This window comes from Phacochoerus africanus, chromosome 15 (genome assembly GCF_016906955.1).
Source record: "Phacochoerus africanus isolate WHEZ1 chromosome 15, ROS_Pafr_v1, whole genome shotgun sequence".
NCBI classification, from domain to species: Eukaryota; Metazoa; Chordata; class Mammalia; order Artiodactyla; family Suidae; genus Phacochoerus; species Phacochoerus africanus.
The window spans coordinates 51,701,892-51,725,070 of record NC_062558.1 but is presented as its reverse complement, the minus strand read 5'-3'; the positions used below and the strand labels follow the sequence as shown (position 1 = coordinate 51,725,070).

The following is a 23,179-nucleotide window of genomic DNA, read 5'->3' as shown; positions in this document are numbered from 1 at the left end:
TGGTCACTTCAAAAGTGTGGCCGGGCCTTGCTGCCAGCAGGCCCTCTGCCCCAGGCACAGAGCGCCAGTGACCCCCACCCTCACACGGCCACCACTGCTGTCTTAGGGGCCGAGGTCACGCCTGGGGGGGGGACTCTTACAGCCCCCCAGGCCTCCCTCCTGGCCTCCTGCACAGCCTCCCAAGTGACTTACCCCATGGTTTGCACCTTGGAGGCCCTACAAGTGACCCCATCCAGCCCCCCATGCTGGATCCAAGGGTCCTGGACACACCAGCCTGCCTCCCACAGCTGAGCTCTCTTCTCCCAGCACCCCAGCATGTTCTGGCCTAGCCCACAGGGTGAACTGGAACCCCCTTATACCAGCTGGGGCTGCCCACTGACAATGGGGCAACATGGGACCCTCCCAGGGCTGTGGGGAGGGTCCCACACTGAGGAAGCCCCTTGGGAGCCCTGGGGAGGGAGCAGGCAAGGGACCCTGATGAGGAGGGAGAGGGCCCAACATTATTTATTTCAGGGCTACAGTGGGTGGAACTGCAGATACCCCAGGGCTGCCAGAAGCCTGGCCTGGGTGGAGCCACCTCTGCTCCTCCCCTACCCAAGGCCTGGGGTTGCTGGTGTGCAGGGTGGTGGCTCCATCTGGTGGTCAATCCTAGGGAGAGCATGGGGTGTCCTTCAGAGGAAGGAGCAGGGGCACCAAGGTCTCCACCCCTCCTCTGACCACTGGTCTCACTCAACCTGTCAGCTTGTGAACACAGGGACAGCCCAGGAGCTCACGGCTCAACACAGCTGCTCCCAGCAAGCACGGGCTAGGTTCAGAGGGCAAGAGTGGGGTGGGCAGATGTCTGGAATTCTGGGCCCAGTAAGGACCTGGTGAAGTTGACAGTCAGGGACTCTGGCCACGCTGGCTTCCCAGGCACAGCTGTTGGGCTAGCAGGGGCAGATGGGGGTATCAAGGAGGGGGTAACAAGGAGGGGGTAAGCCTCGCTGAGTGGGATCCTCTTGGAGGGGTCCCCGGGCTCAGGCAGGGTGGGCACTTCCAGTTCCCTGCCCCCTGGGGTGCAGGGGCCCCAGCATGGCCACCTCCCCAGCCTGGAGCCCTCAGCACCCCAGCCAACAGTAATTTATTGAGTGTCTTCCTTGACATTCTTATTATCTCTTCTGATTCTTAGACTTTAAGAGTGAGAGGTAGCCGTCCAGAGAGTCACCCAGAAAGAGGAGATAACAGCCTGCCACAGCCAGTGCCCTGGGAGTTGCTTGGTCACCCCACAGACAGGGAGGACATGGGGGAACGCACCCACTCTGAGCCTGGGCCTCTGAAATAGAACCACCATGGGGGGATCCCATTGCCTGGCCCCCCACCACCTCCTCTCACCTTCACCTGCCCCTCATTCTCAGGGCCCACCCTCGGAGGCCTGTTCTCCATCCACAGGACTGCCCCACAGGCTGCAGTGAGAGGGGAGCCACCCAGTGCTGCTCAGCAGCCTGTGTCCACTTGCCTGGAGTGCACCTGCCCTCTGGCCCTGGGTGGGGGCAGTCACTCCCCAGGACGGCCCTCCTCACCCAGCCACACCCAGTGGACCTGTCCTCCTGCTTTGAGTGCAGCCACTGGCTTGTGCCCTTGCAGCCCCATGGGTCCCAGCCTCAGGCCTGTTACAAACAGAGCACAGGCCCTGTGGGAAGGGAAGGTCCCAAGAGGGACCTGCAGCCCTGGAGAAGAGGGTGGGCCCCAGCCTGGGGCTGCTCCTGAAGCCTGCAGGGCCTGTGGGGCAAGTGGGTGGTTCTAGAGCCTGGAGGGGAAGGGTCTGGGCCAGGAGCCTGTGCTAGGAGCCACAGAGACAGGCTCCCCCTGAAGGGCTGAGGCTGGCCCAGGTACCCTGAGTTCCATCCACTCCATGCCTGTTTCCCACATTGGGAAATAAGTGTCGGGCGTTGAATGTCGAGACCAAGGTGAGTCCTGGCAGGGGCACAAGACTGGACAGGGGAGGAAGGGTGTAGGGCTCCTCACCTCCTCCCTCCACAGCCCAACCCCTGCTCACAAGCTTCAGACTCCCTGAGGCCATTGGGCGTCATGGCAACTTGGACAGGAAGCGGCTGCCATGGCAACTGGCGTCCAGGGAGGTGCACACTGCCTGGCAACAGCGGCCATGGCCTGGCGCTCCCTACAATATGCTCAAGCCACACAGCGGCCAGGAAATCCGTGGGTGTAGACTTATCCCCACCCCGCGTGGGATCCTGGAGCGCGGACTCAACGCAGACTCCAGCCCCAGTCGGCACCTGCAGGATGCTCTGTATAGCGTGCCTCCATTTGTGGAAATGCCACCAGAGCTGGGGTTCCTCTGAGAGCCCCCCACCACTTGGGCCATTCTCAAGCTGAGGGCCACATCGCAAGGACCACAGGGAGGGGGTGAGGAAGGTTTCAGGGAGTTGGGGTCTTCAGGGCTGGGCTCCGAGCCACCAGCAAGCATCCCAGATGGGACACAGCCAGGGAAAAGGGTGCATCTGGGAGCATGGGCGGGGTGTGTGGCAGGTGGGACCCAGGCACCTCACTGGGTGCCCGGGGTCCCCTCCCACAGCCTACCTGGGTGTCCAGTGGCATTGAGGCCCACACCAGCCATTCCCGTGTTTCGGCAGTGTCGTTGCTGCTAGTATGGAGGCAAATGCCCAGTCTCCACGAAGAGCTCTGCCCTCCACGTTGGACATTCCTGGGCACCTGGTGGCACTGACAGAGTGCTGTCCCCTCCCCCAGGTCCCTCTTCCCTGTGGCTGCCCCACCCCACAGGTCCTCCAAGAAGCCTTTGCCGGTTTCCATCTCACATTGCCCCCAGAAGGGTACCTGAGATGAGACCCTGAACCCGTGGAGGGCTGGAGGCTCCCTGCCCCTGGCAGCTAAGCAGACCCCCAGCTGGCTGGTCAGATCGGAGGAACATTCAGGGGGCCCCTGACGGCTGCATGGGGCTCCAGGCCCCTCCTTCCCAGCCTCCCCAGCAGAGCCTATTGTTGATGCTGCTCAGATACGCACCCATCCTGTGAACACAGAGGGACACTCTGGGTCCAGGCCACACACGTTAAGCCAGTCACAGCCTGTGGACAGTGCGTACCCCCTCCTCTATCAGTGTGTTCACGAGAGCTTTATGGCTGTTTATGTGGCACAGGCCCAGGGGTGTCCACCAACCCACCTTCTGAGGATGTGCTTCCACAGGACAAAGAAGAGGCTGTGCAGCAGGGGGTGCAGAGCAGCAGGGGTGCGGGGGTAGGGCAGATCCTGGGCCGGTGCAAGAAGCAGGAGAAAGCACCCCAGCCTGAATCAGCTCCACCCGGGGTACACCCTGCAGTTGCTAAAAAGGCCTCTGACATGGAGAGGAGCAAGTGGGAAACTGGTTCCATCACTGAACAATTCTTGGGCAAGTGACACTCAGCTCCCCACCTACAAAGAAGATAATAATTGTCCTTGCAGGACCGTCAAATGTTTAATAAAGGACTTTTTAAAAGCTTGGTGGAGTTCCCGTCATGGCTCAGTGATTAACAAATCTGACTAGGAACCATGACGTTGCGTGTTCGATCCCTGGCCTTGCTCAGTGGGTTAAGGATCGATTCGGCATTGCCATGAGCTGTGGTGTAGGCTGCAGATGCGGCTCAGATCTGGCATTGCTGTGGCTCTGGCATAGGCCAGCGGCTATAGCTCCGATTCGACCCCTAGCCTGGGAACCTCCATATGCCGTGGGAGTGGCCCAAGAAATGGCAAAAAGACAAAAATAAATTAATAAAATAAAATAAAATAAAAGCTTGGAGATGCATCAGGTAAAAGAGCCAGGTGGTACGGTGGTCTCTCCTGTGTGAAGACAGAGGCTGTGTGGTCCTGTGGCCATTCCCAAAGGGTTTCGACCCCTGGGCTCTCGAGGTTGGGCAGGGTTGCTCTGGGCACTTGGTTGCTGTGGCTGTGGGAATTTGTTTTAGCCACGTGTCTGCGTGATCTGCCATCCATTGTAAGAAATTAGCTGAGCCAGGTGTGGTAAGGAAGATGCAGAGGGGGTGACCAGCTGAGGCTACTTCAGGAACAGGGACATGACGGGAGGGGCCCTACTGGCTTTGGCTCTGGCCACCGCCCCAGTCCATTATGACCTCCCTGGCCACATCCAGGCCTTTGTGACAGGTGCCCCTGAGGCACCTGTGAGCCGTGACACCCAGAAGGCCCTCAGTAAGAGAGTGGCAGGTCGGGCCAGGCCAAAGCCTGGACCTGGGGTCAGGAAGGGGTCACAGGGAGGTATGGAAGGGCCAAAAACCCTGGGACCCTGTGGCCACTCCCACCCCCAGTGTCCCCAACCTCCAGCTTCAAGCAGCCATGGTAGATGCCTGGACCCACCCTGCCAGGGCTTTGTAAGGTGGCCCTGCCTGGGGCCTCTCAGCTCCACCCACTCAGTGGAGTCTGCCAGGCCCTTCCCAGCCTCAGTGGCAGGGGCTGGGGTGCCCAGAGTCGATGGGGAGGTACCTGGGAGCTTTATCACAAATGAAGAGGGAGAGATGCAGCGACAGAGGGCAAGAGAGGCAGTGGGTGCAAGACAAGGAAAAACAGAGGCCAGGCTGGAATGGGGCTGGCCTCTACACCCAGGCCGAGAGCAAAGGACATCCAGGCAGGGAGCAGGGCCCAGCTCAGGGCCCCGACACTGCGTGTGCCCGCCCCTGCCCCCAGGAGCTGGGACCCCGGCCCTGTCCAGGGCACCACCCTCCCAGCTCCCCAATGCACCCCTGGGTCCCGCAGAGCAGTCCTTCCTGCAGTTGGAGCAGGAGAACCAGAGTCTGGTGAGTGTGGCCCTGCCACCTGTCTGTGCCACAGGCACATAGGCCCTAGGCACCGCTCCCTCCACCACCAGCCCCGCTGCCCCAGCCTCCCCCTGAGAAGTGGCTATGACAGGCGTTCCTACCTCTCTGCCCCATCCCCAGAAAAGGCAGAACCAGGACCTGCAGGAGCAGCTGGGGGCCCTCCTGGGGCCCGGGCAGCAGTTCCTGTCCCTGTGCCCAGAGCACTCGAGCTGCACGGCCCTGGCCTGGGTAAGTACACAGCAGGACCGCAGGCAGCTGTGGGAGCGGCTGGTGGCTTCATGCACTACACCTGCACCCCTGCTCTCAAGCAGTCCATGACCACAGATGCTGCTGATGGCCTTGAGGCTGACCCGGGGGCCCCTCTGAAGCCCCCTGAGCAGGCTGGAGCCCGGCCCCTGGAGGACAGGGCCCCTCTGCAGCTGCTGCGGCAGGAGCTGTGCCGGGGAGAAGAGTCATTCATGCAGCAGTCCCAGGTGGGCCCCGGGCTGCCGGTGGGTGGGCAGGGGGACTGGACAGGAGCAGACCCCCCACTGGCCATGCCTCTGCCCACACTGCACCTGCCCATAGAACGAGCTGCAGCAGATCCGACTGTCCTTTGAGAGGAAGAAGATGGCCATTACCGAGGTGCCTGCCTACAGGGTGGAAGGGGGTGCTGGGGACGAGGACCCCCTTTGAGGTGTATCCGGCGTGGGTCCCACACTTGGGGGTGTGACTCAGCTTTCCCCTTCCCACCAGGTGTGGGATGGCGTGGCTGAGGTACACATGGCCCTGAACAACCAGGCCACCGGGCTCCTGGTAGGTCCCAAAGGGCAATACCCAGAGCGGGAGGCAAGAGGGACTGGGTGGCAGGGGTGAGGGGCAAACACATAGGGGACCGGATTTACCTCCTCTGCCCCCAGAACCTCAAGAAGGACATCCGGGGTGTTCTTGACCAGATGGAAGACATCCAGCTGGAGATTCTGGGGTGATGCACGGGGCAGGGGGTCCGGGGCCAGGGGGCGGAATCAGGACGGGGTGGACAAATCCCTGACCCCTCCCCGTCCCCAGTTCCACTGCACCATTCCACGGCTGCCAAGCTAAGGTGGGGGGTGCTCACAGCACTGACTGTGTGGCCCCCCACCCAGGGAGCGGGCCCAGTGCCGCACCCAGGCGAGGAAGGAGCAGCAGATGGCCTGCATAGGGGTAAGCCCCAACCCCACACCATCTGTTTGGAGGCCCCATGGGGATTGGAGGAGGAGCCCGGTGACGGTCATGCCTATCCTTCCTTGGGGGGACCAGGAGCTTGCTGACCTGGCCCCTGTCCTGCAGAAGGCACGGCTGCAGCCAGGATGTCCTGAAGGCCTCAGAGGCCAGCTCTGGTAGGTCAACGTGTGAGCCAATGGGCAGAGCCCCATCCCCAGGGACTGTCCCAGGCACCCCTGCCCCCTGACCACCGCCGCCCGCAGGCTACTGGCCCTGAGGCTGCTGCTGGGCACCCTGCTGGCCTGCACCGCCGCCTACGTGTACGTGGTGGACCCTGCGCCATTCGAGGGGCTGGTGCCGCCCCTGCTGAGCCGCGCCGCCGTCTGGAAGCTCCGGGCCCTGCTAGGCCCATTCCTACGCCTTGAGGTGGACGACTTCCTGCCCTTCTAGGCCAGAGGCCCAGTGGCCCCAGCGAGGAGGAGGCCAAGTAGCCGGCACTGCCCCGGGTGCCCACCGGCCGCGCCAGACCCTGCCCATGGCACTGCCACGCACCGTCCCTGCCAGGAGCCCTGAAGAAGGGTGGAGGTGGGGTCTGTCCCAAGGGCTGGGCCTGCAGCTGGACATATAGTCATGACACATGCAGCCTCCAAGCTTGTTTCCATGGAAACGGGGGCGGGAAGCAGCAAGCTTTGCTGCCTTCTGAGGCAGATCTTGAAGTGGAGGGTCCCTCAGGGCAGCGCCCCTGCCTCTCCCCCCAGCCCCTCCCCGCACGGGACAGTAGCCTCCTCACAGGATGCCCCCTGTCCACCCCAGGGCCCTGAGTGGTGGGTGTGCAGGCGTGGCTCCCCTGAAAGTGATGTCCTCAGGCTTCATGCCTGGAGCCGTCCAAAGCAGACAGACCTCAGGGATCAGGGTCTCAGCCTTGCTCTGCTGACCCAGCAGCCTCATACCCCTCGCATGACCCATGTCCCTTCCCACACCCACCCAGACACCAACCCATCCCCTGATCTTGTTCCCTCCCCAACCCAGGTCCCTGTCCAGTCCAGCCTCCTGGCACTGCCCAAGGCCCAGATAGGGGGACTGCATTGGTGGACAGAGTCATGGTGGTAACACTAAAATTTTTATTTAGTGCATTAAACTGGGACGGGGGATACCTTTTAGAACAATAGAGAGGAGCGTTGTGGCTACTCATCCCCAGGTGGGAGAAATAGGGCATTCCGCCCTGCCCCTGGGGCATCCAGGCCCAGCTGTCTAGGGACTGCAGGGCCCTCTGAGGTCCCAGGTGTAACATCTGGGAGTGCAGACTGCCCAGGTGAGGTCAGGGCAGAGCCGTGAGCAGGACCACTCTGGGCTGGCCTAGGTCTCCTCCTCCCTGGCAGGCAGGGCTACCAGGCTGGCGGCCCCAGGAGGTTAAGGCATCTGTTCATGTGCTGGATACAGGAACGGGGGAGTGCAGTGATCTGCAGGGGCAACCTGAGACCCCCCCACCCAGCCCAGCCCACAGAGGCTGGGGCTCCCTGGGGAAGAAGCGCCATATAAAGTGCTTGATCAGGCGGGGAGGTGGAGACATGACACCCGGGTAGGCTGTGTTGGTCCCAGCAGCTCCAGGGCCGCCACCTGGGGTGCTGGAGCCTCTGCAACAGGTGGGGACTTCCTGAGGTGGGAGGGCACAGGGTCACGGGCCCTGGTGGGCTTGGGGTCAGTCGAGGTGCGGCTGGTGGAGAGGGGACCCCACCCCACATCCAAGGGTCCGTGGCAGCCTGGCCTCCTGGGCCCCAGAGTCGCCTACTTGGTGACCCGCTTGGGGCCCTGAGAGGCTGGGAAAAAGGCTGGAGGCAGCCGAATGCAGGCGGCACACAGCCCCACGCGGGGGCGCCCCAGTGGCTGGACTCCAAGGGGCCCGCAGCGGTGGGCGGTCCTCTGGGAGGCCAAGGTGGCACAGGTGCAGGCTGGGGGGCACCCTGGGCTGGCCACGCCGCCCCCATCCACGGCTGCAGGTGCCGATCCGCCCCCTGCGGGCCGCAGCGTCCCATGAGAGAGAAGCAGAAAGGTGGAGGTCAGCAAGGGGCCCTGCTGGCCTCCCACACAGTCCAGCCCCTGCCCCAGCCCCCAGTCTCTGAACCTAGACATTTGGTGGGGGTGGGGGCAGGGGATGAGTTCCAGAAAGTGCAGCTGCAGGATGGGGCAGTGGCCCCCACAGGGGCACCCCCATGTGGCTGCAGGATGGGGCAGTGGCCCCCACAGAGGCACCCCCTCCACTGCCGGGACCCCATGGGCCCCAGCATTTCTCCAAATGCCCTGTTACTGCCAGGAATGACGCAGACCCAGGGAGCCTCACGCTTGTCACTCAAAGACCCAGCGGCCAGTCCCCACCTTCCTGGCCTCCAACTTGGCTTAAGTCAGCGGAAACGCCCATGCAGGAGGCCCACGCCCAGGCTGCCAGCCACCACCTCTCCACCTCTCCCGGGGCCTGACCCCTTCTGCCCCCACCCAGAGCCCCTGGCCTTGCTCAAGGAAAGGATCAAACTGACTCTTTTTCTTTTTTTAATAAAATTATAGATATATAGATGTAGATATAAAAACATAAAACAGACACAACGCAAGCAGACGCGGCCGTGTGCTTACTCTCGGGTCCCTGGAGCCAGACAAAACTCCGACCCCACCCCCATGTGCTTCCCACTTGGGCCCCCGGGCTCCAGAGGGGCCTGCACTGTACACGCCTCAGGTGGGGGTCTCCAGTTGGCAGAGAGGGCCCCGTGGCGGCGTCCAGCCCCCTGCACCTGCTCCCCTGCCCCGTCGCCTCCCACAAGAGCATAAAGCAGAGGTTAAGGCTTCAATTAAAGCGAGTTTCCGGGCAGTGGGGCCCACGGGGGCCCAAGCGTTAACACATGGGACGTGGCATGGCAGCTCAGCGCACAGACATGGGACGCACCCACCAGCTGGGCGAGACGAGACACACGGAGCTGGGACCCCACCCACAGCTGGCTGTCCGTCCGTCTGTCCGTTTGTCCACCTGTCCATCAGAACCCAGAGCAGTCCCGGAGCGGGGTGCCTGCGAGCCGGGCCTGGACTCCCTGCAGAAGAGCTGGGCTTGCCCAGCTACAAGCTTCCGGCGAGGCCCTGAAAGGCAATGGGTTAGGGCAGGTCGGTGCGGGCCCTTTGTCTGGGAGGCCCAGCTCTGGACCATAGTGACCCATCTGTAAAGGGAAGTGGGTGGGACTGGCCTGGTGACAACAGGGGGCACAGGTACAGTCCACGACCCTCGTAGCCCCAGCTCCTGGGAGCAGGGCCACCAGCACACAGATCCTGCAGCCTCGTGGCCCTTGGCCCAGCCGTGCCCTGGTGAGCAGATGAGTGATGGACGGGCTGAGGATGAGCACAGGCCCGTGGAGGCGTGGTTCTCCTCCCGCCGATGCGTCCACACCAAGCCTGGGCCTCCTCTCCCAGGGCAGAGAAGTTGGGAGGGGGCAGCCGCTGGGGGGTCCTGGCTCCCACGGCACCTTGGCGACAGGTGGCAGTCATTCCTTCACACCGAGATCTCGTATGTGGTCCCACCCACGCCGGACACCTTCTTAACGAGCGTGTGCCGGGTGGGGCTGGCGGAGGGCCCTGGGGGGCCAGCAGCAGGCCCCAAGCGGGCCAGGCCTGGGGACTGCCCATTAAGCTTACTTGGGGGGGTCTTCAGCTGAGGGTGGTCCCTGCATCAAAATAAGCACATACATGCATGCACACAGTGAACACGGGAACACTCAGGACGAGGCAACAGGCCAGCGGAGGCAACAGGACAGAGGACACGGACACGGACACATACAGAGCCCTGGGCAGCCCTTGCCCCTGAGCTTGGAAGCGCCCACACGGAAATGGGAGGGGGTGCCAAGCCTGCAGGGGAGGGCTGTTCTGTCACAGGACAGACAGATGTCAAATGGTGTCATCCCCTCCCAGGCCCCTTGGCACAGACCATGGGACAGAGGGAGGCCAGGTGGACGCTGGTCAGGCGAGTCCCTGGTCCCTGCTCTGACCTGGTGCCCCTAGCTCGGGCACCCAATGGTGACTAGGTGGCCTCTCCTGCTCCCTCCAGGAAAATGAGGAGCTGTCCTTAATATTGTTGACCTCACTACCCAAATGTTCCCCAGGGGCAGGAGCCCCTCCCTCCTTTGGGTGCCTCATAGCTGCCACCAACAGGGACCTCCTTGCCAAATGAGCTTGCACGCATGGCAGTGAGTAATGCCCTAGTGAGCCAATGTTCCCAGCATGGGGCCCAGCACACTGTAGGTGCTCAGCTCTTAACTTGGGCCTGACCCACCCGTTGGAGGCCTAGGACCCGCCTGCCCCCTCCAAGCCTCATCTCCCCATCTCTGAGCAGGACACCCTGGCTTCCTGGGGCTGCGTACCCCACCAAGGGCCAGGACCACAGGGTGGCATATTTTGCTGTGGGGTGATGGCCCTCACACCTTCTGGAGAGGGATAGAGGCACTATCTCCAGAGGAAGAAACCCAGGGACCCCAGGCACTGGGTCTGTGCCAGCTGAGGGAGAATCAAGATGCAAATTCTCCTGCTCCCAGTCCTGGACATGCCAGGGAATCCTTGCAGCCAGGCTACCCTCACACAGGCTCCCAGGAGCCTCAGAGGCTGGTGAGGCCCACCCTGCTAGGCAGCCTCAGGCCTCCTGGGCAACCCACATGTGCTCGGCCAAGAGGCCCAGCAGGTGGCCAGGCAGCCGATTGCACCCCAAGCACCCACCTCTGCACAGCTAGCGAGGGCGGTGGTTCCGGGAGGTCCGTGTGGATGAAGGCGACGGCTTTGGGGCCTGCATAGGAGGGCGAACGGGGTGTGCCAGGCGGGGACGGAGGGACCTGGCGGGCGGGCGACCTGTGTGAGCCACTGGCAGGCCTGGCCCCCGGGGCACTGCTGTTGGCCAGGTCTGCCTGCAAGGAGGATGAGGAGGTCCGCGGAGCGCGGCTCACGGTGCTGGACAGTGAGGAGAGCGACGCCTGCAGGGCAGGGTTGCGGGCACCCCCGAAGCCAGGCCCAGCCACCAGGTCGTCTCTGGAGCCAAAGCGCACCACAGGGCCTCGGGGGCCCTCGGACAGCACACTGGCCTGCTGTAGGCTGTAGGAGCTGGGTGCATCGTAGACGCCCGAATCTCCAAAGAGGGAGTCAGCCTGAGAGCGCAGCAGCCGCTCACGTTCCTCCCTGTCCTTGCGCTCCTGGATGGAGGCCATGATGGTCCTGGACAGGTTGTCATAGCGCACCGGTGAGGGCTCCCGTGGCCGCGGGCCCAGCACAGGGCTGAAGCTGCGGGGCGGGGGCCGCGGTGGATCACCTACTGCCCCCGTGTGCAGGTAGGGTGAGCGGTAACCCGGCACACCAGCTGAGGAGTGCGCCGGGCAGGCATGGCCCCCGGGTGAGCCAGGGTTCAGCAGGCTGTCATAGGACAGGCTGCCGTTGCGGTTGGGCAGCGCGTGGGGGGCAAAGAGGCCGCGGTGGGGCGTTGGGGGGCCACCCTCAGAGCGCAGGGGCTGCAGGGCCACGTGGTCCCCGCCCCGCCGGCTGGCGGCCTTGAGGCTCAGGGAGCGTAAGGCGCCTGAAAATGTGTCAGCGGCACTGAGGGGTGGGGATGGCGGGTAGGCTGCATGCAGGCCACCAGGTGGGTAGTCAGGGAGGTCCAGGCTGGGCTCCGATGCGAAGTCCAAGCTGTGGATACTGTCATCCCCCAGCGTCAGGGAGTCAGTTCCCGTGACCTGCAGGGAGCGATGGAGCATGTCTACCTCTGCCCACCTACCGTGCCCTCCTTGATCACCAGGTGCCATGTGCCCACTTGGAAGTTGCCATCCTGGTGGCATCAAAAGGAGATGGCAGGTACAACCAACAAGCTATTCCCAGAAGCCTGCTACCCCTGTCCACCACAAAAGAAAGCAGGACAGTGTGGAGCAGAACAGGCCTAGTACCTCCCAGAGACGGGGTGGGGGACGTGGGGCAGCCTCTGGAGATTGGATACCCCCAGCAACCCAGGGCCCTCTCCCAGGCACACCATGGCTGAGGGTGGGGCAGTGCAAGGCCAGAGCAGACCATTGCAGACACCAGGGCGGTGCCCTCAGAGCCCCCCAGCCCAGGGGGCAGCCACAGCAACAGGGAGGAGAGGTCTCCTGGATTCTCCATGATTCGACGCACAGGGGCTTGCCCTGGAACAAGAGCCTGAGGAACCTCAGAACCCAGAAGGTGCTTGGGTGGGGACATGTGTGGCCTCAGGGCACTTGGCCAATTGGTCAGACTCTCCGTGGGATCCGGGACAATCCCAGGAAGGAAGAACCCCATCTAAAGCCCACCACTCCCAAGAAGGGCCACCAGACTGGTTAGGGAGGCCAGATTCACTATCCAGACCAGCAGGCCCTAGGCAAGGTCAGGTAAGACACTGGTCCTGGAAGGGGTTCCCTGAAGAGAGGGCTGGTCTAGGTGTGCTGGCCCAGCCACCGGTGGAGAGAGGTAGGCAACCTGGGAACCTTAGGGCACAAGGTCTGTCCACTACTCCATGTGAATGCAGAAAATAAGTGTGCTTCCTCAAATAATCCCAGATTTCTCTGAAGTCTTCCCCAGAGCCAGAGGAGTGACTAACGGTAGAATTCCACGCGGGCTACCATACAGTGCTTCTGGGGACCATGCCTAGGCCAGCTGGCTAAAGTGGGAGTGGGGGTGGGGGTGGAGGTGGGGGTGTGACTGCCTGCGCCAGCCCCTCCCAGGACACTCTACTCTACTCCCCTCCACCAGCCTCAGCTGGTGTGCCCACACCCTCTGTGACCAGGCAGGGTCTTCCAGCGTGAGGACTCAGGGGAATCGGGGCTCACATGGATCTACCTGGGGAGCCTCAGGGAGACCTCCTGAAGGCAGGTCCTCCTGGGGTGGAGCCTTGGGACCTCTGGGCAGGGCTAGGCCTCCTCACCTGCTCACCAGGCCCACAGAAGGGTGCCTTGGGACCCGTGGGAAAGGTGGGCCGGAACTTGTACATGGCAGGTGTTGGGGGGCTGGTCCTATGCGCTGACAGGGCACTCTCTGGAGGAGATAAACCGTGGTCAGGCTGGGATCCGTCCAAGCCCCTCCCTCCATTTGGCGATTTCACCTCACCAGCACTGCCGGGGCGTGGGGTCTGCAGGTCACTGCCAAAAGTGCTGGCCTCTGCTTTGGGGGGCAACGGCGGACCTAGGTCCAGCGGCTTCTCATCCAGCCGGTCCAGGCTGCCCTTGGACTGGGAAGGGGAGTGGTCAGTGTCGGGCAGGGTATAGGCCAGGAGCAAGGCTTAACTGGGAATGCTTTCCTGGGCCTAGAATCTAGACCCTTCCCTAGAATCCACTGGCTCTCCCCTCTGCTCTAGGCCCCTCCAACCTGGCTGCTTCATGCCCCCAGGAGTCTGACCTTCACCCCATCCCTTACCTCACCCTTGGGCCCCCACCTTGCTGCGGCCCAGGCCAGCCTTCAGACCATTGTCACTAAGCTTGACCTTGAGCGGTGCCGCTCGCTCCAGGAGCTCTGGCCGAAGGAAGGGTGGCTTCAGGCGAACGGCGAGTGGCAGTCGGGGTGGCTCGACCACATACCTGCAGCAGGGGCAAAGGGGTCAGTGGCCAGGATGACCTGGCCTGAATACATGCCAAGGGCAAGGCCCCAGCTGCCAAGAGTAGAAGTGGATCAGACTGAGGGTCTGCCCCCCCCCAACCCAGCAGAGGCCCCCTGGACACCCGTCCGGGCCTCACCGGGGCGCCAGGGGGCTGCACAGCACATGTTCCACGTTCCCATAGCAGCCGCGGGTGAAGGGGTTCACGCCCCCACGGAACTTCCCCGTCACCTGTGGACATGGGACCCCTCAGCCAGCCTGGCCACCCAGGGGCCAGCCAAGGAGGGCAGGGGGACAGGCAGGGACGTTGGGGTTCCTCAGAAGCGAGGGGGCAGGGTCAGCTGAAGGGTGCACACCCCCACCAGGTCACCAGGGCCTGCCCCTGCACGCAGCTGTGGAATTTCTGGCCTCTGGTTCACTGGTGGCTGCAGTGCCCACAGGTAGGAGTGAGCAGGGAACAGGGCAGGTAACACCCCACATCCCAAACTCCACCCAAGATCTCCAGGCCCAGAGTTTCCCCCACCCCGGCTGCACAGGCCATGTGGCCAATGCTCCCGTGGCCCTGCCCTGACCCACACCCTCCAGTCCCTGTGTGGCCCAGGCTCCTCTTTCAGCCTGTGGGGACCATCCCATGTCCATCCCCCCACCCCCGGCACGGCCCCCCAGGGTCTGCACCTGCTCATTGGTGGTGCGGCCCCGAGTGACCAGCACCACGTGGAAGCCCGTGAGGCCGATGACAGGGATGAAGAAGAGGCCAGCCACACACATGACAGCCATGCTGGCCCGTTAAGGCCAATGGCCGTGGGCGAGGACCCAGAGCAGGTGCCTGTGGACAAACCACCCACCCCTCCCTTCCTCCCACTCAGGGAAGATGACCCAGCCCCTGGGCTGCCCACCCACTCTTGGAGCCTCGACTTCCCCTGTGAATCACATGCCCAGCCTACGCTATGCTGCCTTGTGGTCAGGCCAAGGATACGTGATGGTGGTGTGTGCGGCACCCAGTCCCTCTGCGTGGTTCAGCACGTAGACCAGGCCAAAGGCGACGACACCCACCATGTGTGCGCTGAGAGACAGCAGGAACAGGAAGAAGTAGCGGTAGTTGCGGCGCCCAATGCAGTTGTTGACCCAGGGGCAGTGGTGATCGAAGTCCTGGCCAGAAACAGCGCGTCAGGGCACCAGGGGGTGGGAGGGTGGGGGTGAGTGTAGGGGGGTGGGGTGGGCGGTCACCTCCACACAGTTGTCACAGACGCTGCAGTGGGAACAGCGCGGTGGGCGGTAGAAGTGGCAGGTGGCGCACCATTTCATGCGGACCTGGATGCCCCGCACGTCCACATTCTTGTACAGAGGGGCCCGGAAATCGTCCTCCTTATCCTCGTCCTCGTCCGCTTTGAGCCGGCCAGGGCAGGAAGAAAGTGATCCTCTTGGCAGGAGAGCCCCTCCCCAGCTAGCCCACCCACAAGGACACCCCCATCCCCACTCCCAGCCAGGATCTCCCACATCAGCCACTCACACTCTAGCAGAAGTGAGCACATGAGCTGCATCAGCACAAAGCCCTACCTCGGGGGAAGACGCCAGGGTCCATGAAGGTGGCCATGCTGAAGTTGGCCAGGACAAAGAGGAAGAGGATGCCATTGTAGACGGGAACAGCTGGGGACACAGCTCGTGTCAACCATGGGCACCTGTGTTGGACAGCACGACAGAGCTAGGTCTGGGGGTATGGCAGGTATGTGGGCAGAAGAATAAGGCATGGCCACATGAGTCCAGGCTGGGCCTTCAAGGTCTCAACACTAGGGCTCAGTGTGGCCGTCAGGGAGAAGCTGTTTCCCTAGGCTGGCTGGGAGAGCTCTACCCCTCAGTCACTGCTTATTTGCTCATGGGGCTGTGCATAGGCTTCCTCTGTGCCACCTCTGGTTCCGGCCACCCCCAAGTGCTGTTAGGAACTCAGCCCCCAGCTGAGGACACTGAGGCTCAGCGAGGCCCATGGGCTGGGTCACACCATTAAGTGGGGGTGGCCAGGGCCAAGCTACATTCTCCTGCCCCAGCTGGGCAGCTTTCCTGGGTCCCCTGCCTTGAGGAGAACACAGACAATGGGTAGGAGCCCAGGACAGGAAAGAAGCCTGTTCTGCCCATGTGCTCTGACAGACAGAGGCCAGTGATGGACTGGGCAGCTCAGGTCAGCCCCAGGCCTCACCCAGACCTGTCCCCAGCTTGGCAGGACCCCTTCACCAGGGATATTCTAGGATGTGGTGTGGGGAGCCCCAGTCCTCAGTCTGTAAATGCCTGGGGGTCATGCCTGCTTTTTCCTGGGGTGCAGACTCAGGGTCTGAGCCCAGGGTGTGTCTCCACCCAGGCAGCCTCTTGTTTTGATTGTTACCTTACTCTCCATATGGCTGTACAGGATACCTGGGGACTCTAAAAGTGTGGGGACCTCCCTACCCCTATATCGCCCCTCAGCACTTGGCTCCAAGGTTGCCCCTTCTTCCAGGAAGCCTTCCCAGACTACTGGCTCCCTGCGAAGATCTGCTCCCTCCCTGGTGGACACTCTGCAACAGAGGGCATCTCCCCACAGGGTCTGACCAGAGTCCCCTCTGTGGAGACCCATCAGTCCTTGGGCACGTGGCCTGTGCCCCCAGCCCCAACCCTGCAAGGGTCCCTGAGTCTGCCTACTAGGGTACCAGTTGGCCTCTGGCTCCCTGTTTCTCCCATGGCTGTGGTGACTGGCAGGGAGCGCCCAGTGGGGTTGCTTCGCTCCACACAATCAGGCCCTCTGTGGATTTGAGGGGCTGGTGGGGATCCCCTACACCAGCCTTGACCAGGAGGATAAGGCTTCATGGCCACCAGCAGAGTGAGTGGTGCCCAGGGCCCTGCAGGCCACCCAGCATACACCGGCCACACCGGCACACCCACGCCAGCCTTGGCCGGGAGCCAGCCCCGCCGCCCCAGCAACCACCTCCATGGCAGCAGAACTTCTCTATTTTTAGTGGAAAGCAAGTGGCTATTTTAAGACTCTGCTTCCCACGGCAGCTCGCTTGCAGGCTGGGAGCCGTGAGTTACCCCTTCCTCTTCCCAGGACTTACTGTGTAGCTAGAAGCACAGCCTGAGGACATGGGTTCCCTCTGCAGGGAAGGCCTTCCTCCACCACTCCCGCCAGGAGACCTAGGCAGACATCTTCCACACTCCCATCCCTGAGTGCTGGAGCCTGGCATTCAGACGGTGCTCAGTGTGTGTTTGTGGCCTCTGATCCAATGCCATTTGGCAGGATGACAGTGGGCCCCTGAGGTGTTGTCTGCCCAATAGGGTAGGAGGGGGCCCAGACCCAGATGCCGGTGGAGAAAGGTGAGAGCACCAGAGTCCACACCCCTGGCAGTACAAGCCGGCTCCCCATGTACCTTCTGGAGAGGGAAGGCTGCATTGTCTGTGCAGAAGGACAACAGGGCTCTTGGGCACCTGTGCTGGCACACGTGATGGAGCCAGCCTGCCCTGGGAGAGGAAGGGGCCAGGGGACTGGGGGGCACTGGGGCCAGCCGTCCTCGGATGGACATGCTGACACAAGGTGCGGTAGGACACATTGAGACCGTGACATGGTCCCATCATCACAGCAGGCCTGCGCACTGGACCATGAATGCTACCTTCCCAGCTTCCCATGTGGGGATCGAGGGCTCATATGTCACCCCCGTTTACAAACGAGGAGCTCATATCCTAGGGTTTGTCACTCAAGGCAGGGACTGAATTCCTACTCCCACTGGCCCTGGCAACACGTACTGCTTTTTCCTCCCTGAGCCTCAGTGACCCCCTGCAGGCCGCGTGAGCTGGAGGCCCTGAGTGACATGCTTAGGCCTCGGGGGAACAGCAAAGTTGGCAAAGAGGGGTTGGATGGCCTCTATCCAGGGTGGGTACCACCCACCCTCCGCATGCCTGGGCAGAGCATACCAGGGGAGGGCAGGGTGGGGCTTTAGCGGGTGTTTAGCCAGCTGGTGGGGGGAAAGGTTCTCAGACCCGGGATCAGGCACTTTCATGCATCCTGTCACCCCCGCCTCACCCAGGTGGCCTTTGTCCCCAGGATGTTGCTATAAGGGGGGCCCAGGCCTGGGTCATGCCTAACAGTGACTGGATCACTAGCCAGTGGCACTGGGGCCCAGAGACAGCTGGGTAGCAGAGACGATGAAAGAACACACACAGGCACGTGCAGACACACACACATATTCTTATGAACGTACCAGGCCATGTATGCACACATGTGTAGGACACATGTAGACACACCCAATGCTCCAGGCACACATGTGCACACTGCACAGGCATTCATACATGCACGCACACATGATCACACACAGGCACATGTATGCCAATGTGTATCAACATGTAAGTCACGTAAACATTGTGTATACAGATATGCACACTCGTGCACACAATGGCACATCTGGACTCTCCTTCCTACACACAGATTCAGATGTCCCTTCTTCCACTAACCCCACACCCTGACCCTCTCTGGACCTCTCCCTCTGTCTTGTGGACCAGGTAAGCACTGTGGGCAGGCAGCACCACCCAGCACACCTGAGTCTGTGCCTGGCTCCAGATGCACCTTTTTGCCCTTGGGGTTGGAGGGACACCCCACTCTCCCCCAGGGCTGGTGTGCTCCAGGCTTGCTGTGCCAGGCAGGGGTCAGACTCTCCCTGCTGGCTGCAGCCACCTGCAAGCCCAGGGCAGGGCTGAGGGTAGCCAGAGGGTAGGCTGAGGGTAGCTCAGAGGCTCCAGCCCTCCCCACGCCAGCCCCCATCTCCCGAGCCTCTGCCATGGGCCCACCTGGGCCAGAGGGAAACACCGCCCAGCAGGATGGGGGTTCTGCAGGGTAGCATGCCACCATAGCTAAATGCGGAATGGAAAATTTTAACTCAAGACGTCTTCATTTAAATCAGGCTCTTCATTAACTCTGGTTAATGACACTCATGCACCGGACACCCAGGACCAGAGGGTCTGTGGCCATTCTGCCCTGGTCCAGCTAGGCAGGTCCTCCGACCACGTGCGCCAACCATCCCATCCCTGTATACAACTGAGCAGATGGGGAAGCTGAAGCTCAGGGGCAGGGGTGCCCCTGCCACACACAGCACTTCCAGGCAAGGGGATCACACCAAGTTTCCCCCTCCCCACGGGGTCCCTGCCAGCGGCTCCATCCACCTGGGCAACCCACAGTCTGGCTTGGTCTGGGCTGGACTTCTCACTCTCCTAGGCTGGGCCTTGTGGCCTGACTGGACCTCTGAGCACAGGGAGGGCTCGGGCCCAACCTGGGGACCCACCATGATATCCCAGAAGTCAGCCAAATGGCCCCGGACAGGAATAAGATGGCCCAGCGTGGGCCCCAGGCTTTTGTCCCCTGTCAAGCAGCCCTGGCCCTCTGATGTTCACAGCGTCCCTGTCATTCGGAAAGGTGTCCCCAAGAGGGGGGAGGAGCAGAGGCAGAGGCCTGGCCTGGGGCTGAGCCACAGTGTGAAGGCCTTCTGGGGCCCAGGGGGGCAGGACTGTACCAAGAACTCAGGAAGGCTTCCTGAAAGAGGGCCTCTGGGAACCTGCCCTGTGGTATGCTGCCCTCCCCAGAGGGAGGACACCCCACCCCGGGCATCCTCCTCACACCCCAGCCTCTCCTGGTGACATTTTTTAATGTCTTACAGGTCCTAGCCTCTCAGCTAGGGAAGGTGTCCTTGGTCCCCTAGGCCTGGTCACCCACCCTGGGTATCACCAGGAGCTGCTGCCCCTGTGGTCTTGCCTCGAAGGGGGGAGCTTGTGTTTACTGAGTGTAGAGAGGGGGGCCAGGGGCCACTCAGCCTCCAGTGAAGTCCAAGGGCAGAGAAGAGGGAATATGAGAGAATGCACCAAGACCAGGTAGGGCGGGCCCTGGAGAGCACATCTGAGTCTGTGTTGGGCCTGGGTCTGTAGGTATGGGGGCCAGGGTGACGAGAGGCCTGTCCCAAGGAGGGGACGGCCTGGTCCCTTGCTTGCCCAGAATCAGCTCTCCATGGGCAGCATCAATGGGCCGGGGCCACCCAGCAGAGCCCCCTCAGGAATCCCAGTGCCTCGGAGGAGCCCAGCAGAGCCAGCTGCAAGCAGACCAGGATCCTCAGTGGCCATTCAGCCAGGGAATGTGGGCTCAGGTGCCAGAAGCCCTGCCACTCAGTAAGATGGTCACTACACATGGACCCCAAACAGCACCCCTGCACCCCCGCCTTCTGCACCACCTTTCAGGCAGAGTGGGTCACTCGGGGCAGGACGCAGGGAATGTCTCTTCTGCCCCAGGCAACCAGCACCTCTCAGCACCCATTACTGAGCTCAGGACCCCACACCCAGAGGGAAGGTGGGCAGCTTCCAGGCCCACCAGCTGGGGAGGGTGCAGTTCACAGGGAGTGGGGACCCTCTGAAATCACCGAAGTCTCTGGACAAGCACTCTTTGGGGAGCACCTAGGGGGAGAGGTTGTGGGCGGGCTCGCTGGAGTTGGCTGATTTCAATTTCTCTTTAAACTTTTCCCCTGCATTTCACAAGTTCTCGACAGAGAACATGTATTACTTTGAAAACCAGGAGGACAGATGCTGAATTGCACTCGGGGAGTGAGAAACCAGGACTGGCTGTCAGAAAGCAGGATCGAGATTCCCCCAAGACCCCTGCCCTGGCCCCACCCTCTGGAAGCCCCAGCTAGACACGTCCCCATCTTGGCCTGCGCCCACTGCCCACAGCCCCACAGCCAGCAGCATCTGAGTGACAAGAACACGTCTGCTCGCCAAAGCCAGAAATAAGCCCGTCCACACAGGCCTTTTTTAAACATGCTCTTGGCAGCCCGTGATGCCCACTGGCCTCAGCCTCCAGGTAGGGGCTCGCCCACCCCCCAGGAGCCCAGTGCAGCCTTGCCATTCTCATGCCACAGCCCTCGCCCTTGCTAAGGTGAAAGAAAGGGTGCCAGGCTGGCTCCTGCCCGCCCCTGCCCTGGGCTCTCTTGTGCTCAGGGGCTGACCCTCCTTGGAAGAACTGCCCCACTGGCTAGGGAGCCACTCCAAGCCTCAGGTCCCCAGGAAAGCTTGAGAGGTTGTCACTGAGCCTGGGACTGTGGAAAGAGATGGTTTCAGGTCTGTGTGGCTGAAGCCTGGGGGCCCTTGGCCCCTCCCTGTGCCTGAGGAGCCCTGGGGTGGGGGTGGGCACGGCCCTGCAGAGGGAACTGTGTGGTCAGCACCTGCTCTGGGCTTCAGGGGTCCAGGACCTGCCTGCCCTCTGCCTCAAGTGTCCCAGAGTCCACCACAGCCAGTGTCCCTGGGTGTGGCTGGGCCTGGGCCCTCCAGCTGAGACCACTGGGCCTTCCTGAGAAGGAGGTCAAGGGAAGGCAGAGGGCATTGCCAGGCCAGCGTTGGTGGTGGCCGAAGGGCAGGCACGTGGCAGCTGGGCCAGACCACACCTACGCGGGAACAACTTGGCTCTGGTATGGGGCTGGACAGCAGGGAAGGTGCCCAACAGCCACCCTTGGCAACTCCCAGGGAGGGCTGGTGCTCTGGGCACCCACGTCCCCTCAGGCAGCCTGTGGGGAGGGCAGGGCGGCACACATCCTGGGCAGCCCCTATACAGACTCCCTGCCCGGGCCTGGTGCCTCACACCCAGGGCCTGCCTGGCACACTCAGGAGGTGCCTGCTGGCCACTAGTGCCCTCACACCCAGGACTCACCTGGCTCTGGCTCCCAGGATGGGCACACTCAGGGCATCGGCATTAGCCCAGGGTGCAGGTTTGCATCACCCAGAGCCCTGGTGCCCCAGCCCCTGCCCTGGTCCCACAGGGCTGTGCCCCCCGCTGAGTGCAGCCCTGCCCCTTCTGGCCCCGGCGACGCGGCCGACTCACGTGAACACGAAGAAGAGGGTGCTGGAGCCGACCAGCAGCGCAGCCGCTGTGGCCACCGGGATGTACTTGGCAGGTTTGAGGCGCGTCCCGGGGCTGCGGGGCATCCTGGGCGCCGCGCCGCCGCATCCCTCCCCAGGGCCAGGCGGGCGGGGCCGGCTGGACGGGCAGGACCCTGGCGGCAGCGGCGGCAGCGGAGGAAATCCCACCCCACGGGCGGCGGCGGAGACGCCGTGCTGATGTAAGCGCGCCCCTTAAGGTGGACCGGCAGCGGCCGTGGGCCGGCAGCAGCTGTGGGCCGGGGAGGGGCCCTCTGGCGACCCTCCTCCCGGCGATAGAGGGGTAGTTGGCCAGGGCCTCTCAGGGGTGGGGACTTTTCTTGTGGCCCGAAAGGCCATGCCCCAGAGGTCTTGCCCACCCAGTGGACACAGCCAATGCCAGGGCCCATCTCCAACCTGCAGTCCTGGCGCTGTGGCATTTACATTCCTTCCTGGGCCATTTGCAGACTCTCCACTAAACCTCTCAGACATTGTCCCTGGGGGGAGCACATTCCCAGGAGCCGGCTGACGGCCCTGATGAGAGCTATTCCTGAATGGGGCCAGGTCCCTCCTTTGGAGGGCATCCCACCCCTGCGCCCAGCATTCAGGAAGGTGAGGGGTTGTGACACTGCCACAGAATAGGGCCAGGTCCCTCTTGTCTGGAGCCTCTTCCTGCCCCGGCATTCAAGAGGAGGGATTATTGCAACACTGCAGAGGCACCTTGGTTCTCTCCCCTGCCCACCTCACAGCCTTCAGGCCAAATGGCCTCTCCCCCCTGCAGGTGACGAGTGTGTGGGTGGGACCCTAGGCCTCCCAGGACTGCGTGCAGTGCCCCTCCAGAGGTGCTGGGCACCCTGCCCTAGCCTCGGATTGGCCCGTGGGCGGACCCACCTCCTGCAGGAAATCCCACCCGCCAGCACCACCCCTGAAGCTACTTAAGGTGGACCAGCGGCCTCGCAGTGTGGGTGGACCAGCAGCAGGGTGGCCCACTGGCCTCCTAGTGGAGCAGCCACCCAGAGCCTCTGGGAGGAGAGGGGCTGAGGCAAATTACAGGCTGCAGTGAGGACCAGTGAGTCTGTCCCCTCCAACAGGTCCTCAGGGCCCTCTGCTCTGAAACCAAGACCCATCAGCCCCTGCCCTGGTGGGAATCCATGTGGAGCCCTTCCCCTCGAGGGCCCTGAGCAACTGCTTCTCTATAACCAGAACCCCGTGCAGCCCAGTGGCCACCTCCTCTGGCCATCCTGCACAGGCCCTGGGGCTCCGTGGCTGGACACGGGCCTTATGAAGGTCCCAGCCCAGCTGGGCTGGGAACCAGACTGGGGTGGGGTGGGGCACAAAAGCAGCTGCTGGACAGCAGAAACAGTGATGGCCCCCTCCTGCAACTCCCCAGTTGTAGCCTCTACCCTCGGGGTGCCTACTGCAGAAGCCCAGGGCCCACAGGCAAGCAGGACAGACCCCTTACTCTACCTCTGGTAGCCTTGGACAGACTGCGGCCCAGGTCTGTGTGGGGAGAGCTGGCCATGGGCAGGAATGGTGTACACCTCCTTTGACCAGGTCTTGCCAACTGTCTGAGCAAGGGAGGTCTCAGGTGAGATGGCCACAGCAAAAAGTTTGGCCAAGCTGCAGGGAAGGGACTGACCTAGAAAGGAACAGCCATTTTACAAAACAGGGAATTGCC

The 23,179-nt window shown here is 62.6% G+C and overlaps 2 protein-coding genes across 5 annotated transcripts; one reads left to right on the top strand and one right to left on the bottom strand.

Moving 5' to 3' along the window:
• Positions 1-4,262: 4,262 nt before the first annotated feature.
• Positions 4,263-6,449, top strand: CCDC188 (coiled-coil domain containing 188). The gene is made up of 9 exons (XM_047760880.1): positions 4,263-4,796; positions 4,938-5,045; positions 5,186-5,290; positions 5,385-5,441; positions 5,553-5,612; positions 5,717-5,781; positions 5,942-5,999; positions 6,126-6,175; positions 6,263-6,449. The coding sequence occupies exons 1-9, from the start codon at positions 4,263-4,265 to the stop codon at positions 6,447-6,449; spliced, it is 1,224 nt and encodes a 407-aa protein (XP_047616836.1).
• A 648-nt stretch (positions 6,450-7,097) lies between these two features.
• ZDHHC8 (zinc finger DHHC-type palmitoyltransferase 8) lies at positions 7,098-21,667 on the bottom strand. 4 transcript variants are annotated; one of them, XM_047760470.1, is made up of 11 exons: positions 21,467-21,666; positions 15,160-15,281; positions 14,830-14,987; positions 14,579-14,751; positions 14,278-14,380; positions 13,742-13,833; positions 13,444-13,585; positions 13,119-13,239; positions 12,937-13,046; positions 10,740-11,740; positions 7,098-8,011 (listed from the first exon to the last, which is right to left on the bottom strand). In XM_047760470.1, exons 1-11 carry the CDS (start codon positions 21,568-21,570, stop codon positions 7,699-7,701), a joined length of 2,439 nt encoding a protein of 812 aa, XP_047616426.1. In that variant the 5' UTR covers positions 21,571-21,666; the 3' UTR covers positions 7,098-7,698. The 4 variants fall into 4 exon arrangements, with proteins under 4 accessions (XP_047616426.1, XP_047616429.1, XP_047616427.1 ...); XM_047760471.1 differs by lacking the exon at positions 7,098-8,011 and adding an exon at positions 8,536-9,697 and having other exon boundaries at positions 21,467-21,665; XM_047760472.1 differs by lacking the exon at positions 7,098-8,011 and adding an exon at positions 8,536-9,119 and having other exon boundaries at positions 21,467-21,665.
• Positions 21,668-23,179: the final 1,512 nt, after the last annotated feature.